Below are 13,249 nucleotides of genomic sequence, written 5' to 3'. Positions count from 1 at the left end.
TGTTGCATATATTGACGATGTGAAACTCTAAGACAACAACCAGTTATGAACGTGCGTCAGAAGTAGAGATGACTCATTGAATTCTTCCATGCAGAAAAATTGAACCGATCAACATTCATCGGCGCCTGTTGAACGTTTACGAAACCAATGCAGCTGATGTCAGCACAGTTTGTAGATAGGTTTGTCAATTTCAGAGTTGCTTGCAGATATGTGAGTGAGACTGTGCGCTCTCAACTTTTACAACAGAGGCATCGTTCATTGTTAGCAAAAGTGCATTGAGAATGGTGGTGACTATATATAAAAAAAATTAATTCTGGAGCACAAAAAGTTGCTCGTTTAAATGACACCACTCCCGTCTTCGTAGCTCTTCAACCTTTTCGTGTGCTTTTTCAGCTAAACAATAGGAGGCCTTACTTTTGTAACGACCCTTGTACAACATGCTTTTTGATTAGGTAATTATCTTTGGTCTGGAAGGACATAGTGACAAATACACGAACACTGAGAAATCGGTTGAAGAAGAAGTATGATTTGTATTATTTGGATTCTTCGATTTACTGTCCTCATCTTGATTGTCATTCGCACAACGTTTTGCTCAATGTTTTTACTGTAAAGTGATTGGAAATTTCCTTATTCTGTATAAGTGCTGAAATCGTAGCATGAAATGATAAAAGATTGACGTAAACTTTGAAGTTTGAAGTCATTTTTGTCAGACAACATCGGGTATAAGTTTGTAAAATTAGACAACTTACGTTGACAAATAGGCAGCTTGGTCCAATTTCCTGATTCATCGCATTCGGCATAAGAGTTTGAGTTTGCAAAGAAATATCCAGAATTGCACTCGTAATAGACACGTGATCTATAACCGTCATTAGATACATTATGGATGGTTCCGTTTTCGATACTTAAAGGGCTTTCACAGGGGATTCCTGTTTAAAAGAAGATGATAATCATGGTTACAATGATGATGATGATGATAATTAAGATGATGATTATGATGATTAAGATGATGATTATCATGAGAAGTGTGATGATGATTACTATAATGATTACTATGATGATTATTATGATGATTACCATGGTTACAATGATTATTAGGATGATGATGATTATAATGATTATGATGATGACTATGATGATTATAATTATGATGATTACAATAATGATGATGAAGATTATAATTATGATGATTATCATGGTTATACTGACTATGATGATTATGATGATGATTGTGATAATGATTATGATGATTATGATGATAATTATGATGATTATTACAGTTACAATGATTATGATGTCAAAATCGGCATTCATGTAAATTAAAAAAAAACGGCATTCATGTAAATTCAAAAAATCGGTGAAATATTAATGCTGGAGTCTCTCAGGGGTCCAACATAATTCAATTTACTCTGCTTCTTGTTATAGATGGAGATGATCTTGTTTAAGATTTTAGTGATAAACGGGTGATCGATATTTTATTCTTCATTGCTGTGAGTGCTGATTGGAAGGCAGAAAAGATGATGAATTTATCCGACTATCATTCTGTTGGTTTTAGAGCCAAGTATATGGTTGCAGCTTCTGCACTGAAAATTGATGCTTTTTCAAGTAGTCTATACTGCATGATTGTCTTATTTACCATAACAGTATCTCCGACTCTACCTGATTCTTCAGATCACCTGTGTTGATGTATTTATAGATGGGATGATGGAGTTTCTGTTGTTAAATTCATCCTTAAATATAATTGGGTTGGTTTTGTTCTTTGAAGTTATCAAGTCAAAGATACAAGATTTAAATTCCGGGATGGAGTTTTGAACATTATTAATTGGTGTATATGACTAGAGTTCAACTCCAGTTTCTTTCTATGTTCCTTAATACAGTAACTAAAAAGATTAATAGAACTGATTTCTATCTCAAATTGAGTTTTATATATTGTGTATTAAACATGCAACAATATGGCGATATGACTCAGTCTCCAACATAATTCAATTTACTCTGCTTCTTGATATAGATGGAAATGATCTTGTTTAAGATTTTAGTGATAAACGGGGGATCGATATTTTATTTTTCATTGCTGTGAATGCTGATAGAAAGGCAGAAAAGATGATGAACGGTTATTCTGTCTTTTAATCCGATGTATCAAGGTTATGCCGTACTTCCTGGTTTTATTTTACAGCTGTGGTAGATTAGACATTGAAATACAATTCGAACAAATGGTAAAATGCAAATGATTCTGAGTGCTGACCCTCTTTCTTTCTTCGGTTCGTTTCAATATGCTCTCGTCATCATTTCCTAAAGCTAACAACTTTTAACATAAAGATGCGAACTCAAAGTATTTTTAGCCTATAAGAATCTTTTTAAATCTAAAGAGTAAATAAAAAAAAGATATTCCATCGGACGTTCTGTCTGAATTTTCAATGAAGGGAAAATCCTGCTTATCTGCAGTAACTTTCATTTTTGTTCCAATCTAGAGTGCCCCTTTTCGGGAAGCTGAAAGTTTCCCACATTAAGGCCCACCATCTACCGTCCTTGTAGGGAGCAAGTAAATAGGAACATCCTGCATAGGTTTTATATGGATATGGCTATTTTACCTAAAGAATGTTTTCTGTAAACAGATGACTACTATCATAAGGATAGCCAATCCTTCAAAATTTGTGATAGCACCTGTCACATTCCACTGAAACAAAGCATATTGCCGCTTAGAATGTAAAAGTCTATAATGTGGAATCATGTCTAAAAAGGGATTGTCGGGTTAGTCAGGAGTATGTACGTCAAGGGGGCGCGAATGTTATGAGTTCATAGCACTTTTATATAGTGAGTCTTGTTGTGGCTTTGTTTTCTCTTTCATCATTTCTAATCCATTGAATTCATTTGTCAATTCAACACTGATATCTACTTTTTTCTTAGACGTTTTCTTTGTTATTTGTTCTTAAATATTAGCCTCTGGAGCATCAGTCACCTGTCTCGGCTAAGAAAACAAAAGATAGCACAAAAAACACAAACTCCGACACATTCTGCAAATATCAATTGCACTCTAGCTGTGTGTGTATGTGTGTGTATGTGTGCGTGTGTGTGTGTGTGTCTGTGTGTGCGTGTGTGTGTCTGTGTGTGTATGTGTGTACGTGTGTGTGTCTGTGGGTGTGTGTCTGTGTGTGTGCATGTGTGTGTGTCTGTGTGTGTGCGTGTGTGTGTGTGTGCGTGTGTGTGTGTGTGTGTGTGTTACCATTGGCAATTTGAATGCATACATGCGCATCTTATTTGTCTACTGAGAACATGTCCATCATTTGAGGTCAACATATCTCGATCCGCTCGAAGCCACAACTGGGGCATCTATCACCTGTCTCCGCTAAGAAAACAAAAGAAAACACAAACTCCGACACATTCTGCAAATATCAGTGAGTCTTGTTGTGGCTTTGTTTTCTCTTCCATCTTTTCTAATCCGTTAATGACGTCAGCTCGATTTGCTCTAAGCCATAACTGGTGTTCTACTGTCTCAAATTTGCAACCCAAAACTATCATCAACCCAAAACTGTCCTCAACCCAAAACTGTCCTCAAATCAAAATTGTCCTCAACTCAAAACTGTCCTCAACTCAAAACTGTCCTCAACCCAAAACTGTCCTCAACCCAAAACGTTCCTCAACCCAAAACTGTCCTCAACTCAAAACTGTCTTCAACTCAAAACTGTCCTCAACTCAAAACTGTCCTCAACCCAAAACTGTCCTCAACCCAAAACTGTCCTCAACTCAAAACTGTCCTCAACTCAAAACTGTCCTCAACCCAAAACTGTCCTCAACCCAAAACTGTCCTCAACTCAAAATTGTCCTCAACTCAAAACTGTCCTCAACTCAAAACTGTCCTCAACTCAAAATTGTCCTCAGCTATCGCAAATCCAAGACTGCTGTAAGCTGTCCCTAAATGTTGTAAACTTTCACAAAACTCATTGAGTTCCTAAAACTAACTCTAAAATATATTGGCCGATCTTTTGTTCCCGTTAATGCTGCAACTTGATTAATAATCTTATTTTAGTTTTCTTTTGTGTTCCTTGTGAATAACTTCTTATAAGTTTGTTCTATTGATAAACTTATTTCCTGTTTTTGTTATATTTTTCCCTTTTTTATTTCTTATCATTTAGGAAAATTTGGTAATTTATGAAACAAAGGAAAATATAAACAATGTTAAAATAAACTTTATTATTTGTAAAAACGAAAAGAAAAAAAAAAAGAAACGCACAACGTTATGAAGATTTAACTGAGCTGACATGAGCAATTGAATTAATGTATAAAAAGAAGAATAGAGTAAAAGAAGTTAAGTTATTTTGTTTTATTAATTGCCTCTTCATCATAATCACGTTGACAAACCAATTCCCTTTAGATCACCGACGTTAAGCTATGTTGAACTTTGTCAGCATTAAAATGGATGACAATTTGGTAATACTAGGTGCTGTATATGCTTTGAAGCGTCGAGAGGGATGGGCGCCGCCAGATTAATTTTGCCCATGATACCCTTCATGAAATAATGCAAGGCCCCTACGACTTCAGGGTGGTTAAAGGACGCATCCATAATCCAATCATCCTTCCAGGGTGTTAGTTTGATGGAAATATGGAACGAATTGGATTCGAACTTGGCACATCCAGGTTTTCAGTTTGTGTCATTAACCACCCAAGGTATTACAAAATATAAACAGAATAACACACACACACACACACACACACACACACACACACACACACATACATGCATACATAAGAGAAGAGAATTTAGATTCCTACTCGACTCCATTCTTGAGTGGCGTCAGTCTTTCAGGGTTTATCAGGACAATTCACATGAGGATACTTCACTGGATAAGTAAAGCTTGATTCAAATATTCAAGGTTAGCGGGGGGGGGCGTCTGACTTTGCCTGGTCGTAAAATATGCTTAAATATGTCTTAATTCATGTAAATTTTGTATTTATTATTACAAAGTCAATTCTCTATTGAATATTATATATATATATATATATATATATATATATTGAATATAATATTATATACATATATATGAATTCAGTCCAAACATATAGCTAAAACCAAAACAAACAACATTTAAGTAAATCGCGATATATCCAGACAGTTGGCGAGATGGGTCAGAGGTAAGGGGCTTCGGCTCGTTACCGTGGGGTCCCGATTTCGAATCTCGCTATATTAAGCCACTCTGATGAGTCGTAGACGACGAAACACGTGTCAGTGAATAATTACATTTTAAAAATGATATATATATATCTATTGAATATTATATACAAATATATATATATATATATATATATATAATTTTTAAAATGTAATTATTCACTGACGCATGTTTCATCATCTACGATTCATCAGAGTGGCTGAATATAGCGAGATTCGAAATCGGGACCCCACGGTAATGAGCCGAAGCCCCTTACCTCTGACTCATCTCGCCAACTGTCTGGATATATCGCGATTTACTTAAATGTTGTTTGTTTTGGTTTTAGCGATATGTTTGGAATGAATTCAATTATTTACGAAAGTGCATTTTTACCTAAATGCGAGCTGGGAATAATGTTCCCTTTTAACCATTTCAGGTAGTGCAGTGGTTATAATGAATAAGAACTTCTATAAAACAAAAATTTTAGAATCACTAGGGAACGAAAATTATTACAAACCAATTAGCTCTAACATAGACGACACAACCATATCTAAAATAACAAAACTCTGCACAACATACAATAGTACATTAACTAAAAAAAGAAAAAGACTTCCTTACAAACTTCACAACAAAAACAAACATCTTCTATGGGCTACCCAAAATACACAAATCTAACCAGGTAAGACATGCCATCAACATACAAAAGTCGGAGTACATAAGCACCCCACACCCCAGTGACCTCCCATTCAGACCCATATTAGCAGGACCATCATGCCCAACAAGCAGACTTAGCAACCTAATAGATATACTATTATAGCCCTTCACCAATCTAGTCCCAAGTTTTGTAAGAGATGACACACACTTCCTTAGCTCCCTACCACAAACAGCAGACGATGAGACAATACTAGCCACATTCGATGTTAGCAGCCTATACAGCAATATCCCACACAACCTAGGAAAAGAAGCTATCTCATATTGGATTGACAAACATACACAGACTTTACACCCCAGATTCAATAAACAATTCGTGATTGATAGCATTGACATAATCCTCAATAACAACTCCTTCCAATTCAATAATGACAACTACATCCAAATACTAGGCACAGCAATGGGTACTAAAATGGCACCGACATATGCCACCCTTACACTCGCCTTCCTAGAAGAGACCCTTTATGAAAGGATAGAGCAAAAGTATGGGCACAATATAAAAACACTCTTCATAAAATCTTGGAAAAGATACCTAGACGACTGTTTTATCCTCTTGAGAACCACATGGGGGATATTAGAGAACTCCACACTTTGCTACAAAATCTACACCCAAAAATAAACTTCACACTAGAACAAAGCCCCACAGAACTACTTTTCCTAGATATCAAAAACAACAACATAATCACAGACATCTACCTCAAACCCACAGACACTCAACAATACCTCCACTTCAAAAGCCACCATCCTAAAAACTGTCTAAAATCAATACCCTACTCCCTAGCATGTAGAGTCTGCACCATAGTAACAGACAGACACTTCCGTTCAACTAGACTGAATGAACTACAAATAACACTGCGGAAAAGAGGATATCCACTACCACTAATACAGAAAGGTATTGAACTGGCTGAAAAAATTCCAATAGACCAACTAAGAATCCCAAAAGAACACAACAAAGAACAAATTTTTGCATACGTCTCTACACACAACACAAACAACCCAGAACTATTTACACAGATAACAAAAACCTTATCCTCCTCAATCAGAACGACAAACTAAACAACATACTTAAAACAACAAAAATAATAAAAAGCAAACACCAACCCAAAAACTTAAAACACATCCTAACTTCCTCAAAACTCGTTCCACACACTACAAAAGGGGTTAAAAAATGCAACAGACCGCGATGTGGAGTATGTAACATAATAATAGAAGGAAACACATACACATTCAAAAACCCAACAAAACATTCAAAATAAAAAGGATCTAAATTGCACCTCCAGAAATGTAGTATATGCACTAAGATGCACAGCATGCAACAAATCCTACATAGGCGCCACCAAAAGTTTCAGCAATAGAGTCGCCTTACATAAGAGCAACATCAAAATTGCAGATAACAGACACCTCTATGTTTCAAAACACATACACACATGCAGTGGAAGCAGCTTCAAAATAATGCCAATCTTCCAAACAGACAATTATTTTTATTTACTTACACAGGAAAAAAACTTCATCACCAGATTCACTCCTGAACTAAACAGAGCCTAATATCAACACACAAAAATATGAAATGCAAGGCACATTCGCATGCACATCCATATACATATACACACCCACACATAAATCAGAATCGACACATTAAAACACACATGCGCGCATACAACCACACATAGACATAACACCCCTATCTCTAATACAACACACTGAACAATACCAACCCTATTTAACCTCGAAACCAACAACACTAGGAAACACCTCGAACCATAGTATAATATCTGTTCCAACACCTCGCTCCCCCTCAGTCCATGGAGGAGAAATCTCTCATGACTGAGACAACTATCATCCCTTCTATCATCCCCCTCCCATACCTATACCCCTCCAATTGGCCACTCCCCTCTGGGGAACGAGATCTTCTCCACACTAGGAACCGATCCTAGGTCTGGCCATACCCACATGGGGAGACAAATAAATAGAAACATTAAAAAATCCCCTATACATATCTTTAAATACACCCCTCTATCTAAACAAACATAATATAAAGAATACCCAAACAGTATAAGACTGAAACGAAAAATCACAATACTAAAATATAAGAATCCAAAAAATAAATATCAAAATAGAATAAAAGCACCCCTACCCTTATTTCAGAAGAGCTGGTTCTCCCCCCCTCCTCCTCACACATACACATTAGTCACGACCTTGGATCACTGTCACCTTCCTAGAGAAGAAAATAACTTCATAATACTATAAAACAGTACACAAATTTTCAAACCAATAAAAGAAAACACACACACACATCCTACCCTAAAGGAAAAGAAAAAAACACAAGCAGAAAGAGAGAGTGAGATAGAGAAACACAACACAGGAGTGATCACAGCTTAATAAAAGTGTAATAAAAATTGAGCATTCCAATGAATAGTAGACACTTACACGTTTCCACCTCTTGAAAACACTTCAAATGAATTACGAAAATGCTATTTTTACATCTCCAACACATTTTGAAAATAATTTCTGAAGAGGACGCTTCACAGAACATCTGAAACGCGTTAAAAACGATTTCAATGATTTAAAAACGTTATTACAATGATCTAAACATAATTCTCAATGAAAAACCAAGACACGGAATAATAAAATAATGTTAAAAAATAAACATTGTTGGTGACTAACCCCTTATTTAAATATACATCTTTCTTTCGTTGGAATTTCTTAACCCATTATATATATATATATATATATATATATATATATATATATAAAGCTGAATGTGTGTGTATGTGTGTCTGGTCACGAATAGGCTCCTATATGGTTGACTATTTGAAAAAACTTATTACATATAATGATAGAAGATGTACCGAGACACAGGAATGGGTATGTTTGATCCTGCAGAACGGCGGTTCATTAAAATTGTGGGGTCTGCGTTCGCGCCTGGTCCACAAAGTATGGAAATAAAAAATTAAAAAATTTAAAAAAAAAAACGTTTACAAGTGTTTTTGATATAGATGTACAAAAGAATACTTTGATAAGTATGTTTTAACTTAAATAGGAGTGGTATAATAAAATTGTGGGGTCTGCGTTCGCGCCTGGCTTCCATAGAATGGAAATAGGCACAAACTTTAATAAAGACTTTTCATATCTATCTGCGTAAGTATACTTTGATAATTATGTTTCAGTTTGAATAAATATGGTATAATAAAATTGTGGGGTGTTCGTTTGCACCTGACCTCCATAGAATGGAAATATGTCACAAAGTTTAAAAAGGTTTTTTTAATATAGATCCACAGAATATTATGATAAGTGTTTCAGTGTGAACAGGTATGGTATAATAAATTATGGGGTTTATCTATTTTATTTTTACTTTCATCATATTTTGCTTTGGTTTTGATACCCCCAAATTCGAAGCTATCTTTTTACAACCCTTCCTTTTCATAACCTTTCATAAATCAGAGTTCATTATCTGTAGGCTGATTTTGAACCCAGTCAACGACGGGTACTTTTGCTATTATATATATATATATATATATATATATATATATATATATATATATATATATAGTATTGATTTCAAAAGTTTACAAAATGATTTGTGTGCCATCTGCTAGAATCGAAACCAAAACATTTAGCACTCCAGTCACATTTCCTACCATTTGAGCTATCTGCAGATAAATAAGAATGATTTAAAATTAAACCAGGTTATGAATGAATTTGCGCATGCACAAAAAAAATAAAAATGTGTCAGCAAGTTGAAATGAACATCTTACATTTCATCTTGCCGACATATTTCTGTATGCGTTATTTATCAATCCAAACAAAGATTTTACTCATTATAAACCATCCGTGGTGTATGATTAGTATTTCCTGTTAATTTCAGTGTCATGTGACCAGTGTTTTAAGTGTTTATCAATTAAATATTTTTACACAGACACACACATACATGCATCTACTGTTTTATTTATATAGATAAAAATATATTATTTTATTTCCAGAAAAATATCCCCCAGGATGCCTACATATTGGCTCATAGGAAGAATGGTGCACTTTCTCCTAGTAAAGTTGTAACAGATTAACAGCACTTAGCTGGATACTCCACCAGACCCGATAAATTCAAGTCCTGAAAATCAGCAAGGCCAATAAAAGACAATAATAAAAATAAACCATGAAATAATAAAATGGTCAAATGAAGAATATGAATGTTCATCACTGTTTTACTCAACGTTCGAGAAAACTTTAATTGAACTCTCGATTATCTATGTGTCTCTTACAGAAATCAAATGTTGTCCCATGAACGGATCCATAGATTTCTGAGACCTAACACAAATGAAATAAAATATATACATAAGAGAACTCTGTTAACTCCCTCTTACAGACAATTGGTCAATCATGATTTAAAAAAAAAAGATGAAGAACTGTGGCTTCGTATTTTTTGGATTCTTTGGACTACTGTCCTCATCTTGATTGCTATAAAGTTTCGGTTGGTGTAACCTCCAGCCTTCTTCAGGTGTATCTTCTTAAATTCGAGAAACTTTCTCTGGAGCCCAGGAATCTGGATGGAATTTTGAATGGAACTTTTTATTTAATCCACGGGGGGACGCATTCTTTCATTCCGCCAGCCATGACAAGGTAGAAGTCTTAAGTAATTCGCAATTGTATTTTGAGTACTACTCACACTGAAGATTGAACCTTCAACATCCACAAGAGTGTAACTTACAACTGAATTTACCTAGTACTTTATGCGTTACGCCATGGCTTCTTGTGGATAATTCATATTCAGTATCTTGTTGAACTCGGGAATCTGCACGGTATTTTGAACAAAACTCTTCAATAGATCCACGGGGGTAGCATGCTTCCGTTTCGTCAGCCCTAACAAGTCGCAATTGTATTTTGAGGGTCGCTCATATTAAGGATTGAACCTTCAACCTCCAGAAGAGCCTTACTGAAGAGTAGTGGATAAAGTATTTAGTACAATTCATTTGTAGAAGTAACATCCTTCTGGAGGTTAAAGGTTCAATCCTCAGTGCAGGCGACAATCAAAATACAATTGCGAATTACTTATGACTTCTATCCAGTTATAACTGACGAAATGAGAGCATGCTACTCATGTGGATTAAATAAAAGGTTTCGTTCAAAATTCCGTGCAGATTCTCAAACTCGTTTAAAAGACTTCCAAGTTCGTCAAGATACACTTGAGGAAGGTCGAAGGTTACATCAACTCAAACATTGTGAAAATAATACTAAAGATGGAAACAATAGGCGAGAAATCCAAATAATATGAATAATCAATCCTCATCTAAAAAATCCAGAAATATGTCAATTCGAACATATTTTTTATTTAAAAAAAATTGAAAATAAAAATTTGACTTTGCTATCAATTATATTATTTATGTAGAAATCATCGTGATTTTTTAAAAAATAGTTTTGTCTATGTATTTTTTTTTTACTATGATTGGAATGTAGACACTTGGGTGGAATGTTTGTCTATATTTTCACTGTGTTATTTTTAATATTATGAGTTTTGAGATCAAATGTTTAATTTTTTTTGTTTGTTTGGAATGATAAGCATGATAGTTGCTGACAACGTGTATATTTAATGTTATTTGTGCTAATGATTTTCTAAATGAAAATAACTTGAGTGCAACTATGCGAGAGTTGTGCTAAGGCAGTGGGAGTTCTGTGGATTTGTAATGTAATTGTGGTTCAGAATAGTGGTTTCCACTGTTCGCAGTCACAGTGACATGACGTATACTTTTGAAGCTTTCCCATTCAGCACTGAAGTTAAACAGAACTGAGTCATTGCATGTACACTCTACGGCATCTTCTTCTTCATGCTCCTCAAATATACCTTTAAGGACTGCAGACTTTTTAGCATGGACCATCTCCATGCCAAGACTAAAATCACAGACATTTGTCTGTGAGGTGCTCTTCGCTGATGACGCAGCCTCATCACACACTGAAGACGAACTTCAGCAGCTTATGAATCGCCTATTCCACGCCTGTAAGAGGTTTGGATTGGCTATCAGCCTGAAGAAAACAAAAGTAATGGCACAGGGAACAGAGTGCGTTGAAGGCGCCTCCATCAACAAATACAGCCTGGATGCTGTTACGGACTTCACCTATTTTGGATCTACGATCTCCAGTTCACTCTGCATCCATTCTGAGATCAACACCAGGATAGCAAAAGCAGTAGGAGTCATGTCCAAACTAAGTCAGCGATTGTGGAACAACTCTACGCTTAGTAAGAGAACCACATTGCATGTCTACCAAGCTTGCGTGCTCATTACCCTTCTTTATAGCAGTGACCTAGACCACCTACGCAAAGCATCAGAAGCAACTGAATAGCTTCCATATGAGATGCCTGAATCGCATCCTAAAGATGAGCCAACATGTGCAGCATGCAATATTCTCCAAAAGACGGCTGCGATAGTTGGGCATATCACAAGGATGGTCGTGGAACGCATCCCTAAAGCTCTTCTCTATGGTGAGATAACTAAGTGCAGAAGAAACAAAGGGTGCCCCAAACTACGCTTCTAGATGTTTGCAAGAGGGGCATGAAGCAATGCGACATCACGCTCCGCTCATGGAAAAGCTTGGCTGATAATTGCCCTGTTTGGCAACTGGCAGTACAACAGGGCATGTTCAATGCAGAAGCTTTGCATGAGGAATCAATTGCAGTGAAGGATTCAAGCAGAAGCAGCTGTCATCTACCTTCATCTGCATCAAGTGTAGCAGGGGCTGGCACTCCAAAGTTGGACTGTATAGCCATATCGGCGGTGCAGATAGACAAAGAGCTACACCATCGTCTCCCGAAACAGAATCTTACTGGCGATATATATATATATATATATATATATATATATATATGTGTATATATATATATATATATAATATATATATATATATATATATAACTACTTCATTTACTCACATAAATTTAATAGACGAAAGTATAGATTTATGCATAAACTTTAAGTATTTACTTCAAAAGTGCTCAATACGTAGGTAGAGCTAGTTAGTAATTTATAAAATGTATATGGCGATTAAGCTACACTGAATATTCTGCGTTTCATTCACTATAGGATTCGTCAGGCTTATGCGCGAATTCTGTGGTTGCTTCTTGTTTTTATATATGTTGAGGATTTCTAGTTAGCCAATCAGCTTTCTAGTATCCACCGCGCCCCTTCCTATCAGCCAATGGGCATGCATTTTATCGAACAAAGGACCTGTTTTAGAACTAGGTTAGTGGTTTAAGGTAGACGTTTTCCTTCCTTTTATATATATATATATATATATATATATATATATATATATATATACCTATGTGTACACACATACAAGCACATATATATACATATATATACATATATACATATATGTGTGATCGTTTATGTATATTCATGTTTGTTTAA

The 13,249-nt window shown here is 35.5% G+C and overlaps 1 protein-coding gene across 1 annotated transcript; it reads left to right on the top strand.

The window, feature by feature from the left end:
- The first annotated feature begins 11,723 nt into the window (after positions 1 to 11,723).
- Positions 11,724 to 12,182, top strand: LOC145266448 (uncharacterized). Its single transcript, XM_080122124.1, has one exon. The coding sequence runs from the start codon at positions 11,724 to 11,726 to the stop codon at positions 12,180 to 12,182; it is 459 nt and encodes a 152-aa protein (XP_079978250.1).
- Positions 12,183 to 13,249: the final 1,067 nt, after the last annotated feature.

This window comes from Euprymna scolopes, chromosome 41 (assembly GCF_053919585.1).
Source record: "Euprymna scolopes isolate OS-2025 chromosome 41, ASM5391958v1, whole genome shotgun sequence".
Lineage (NCBI taxonomy): Eukaryota > Metazoa > Mollusca > Cephalopoda > Sepiida > Sepiolidae > Euprymna > Euprymna scolopes.
Note: the sequence above shows the minus strand (reverse complement) of the source record. Positions and strands in the feature narration are given on the sequence as shown.

Excerpts from the sequence above, each read along its gene's own strand:
- LOC145266448 (XM_080122124.1), top strand. The coding sequence starts at position 11,724 with ATGCCAAGACTAAAATCACAGACATTTGTCTGTGAGGTGCTCTTCGCT.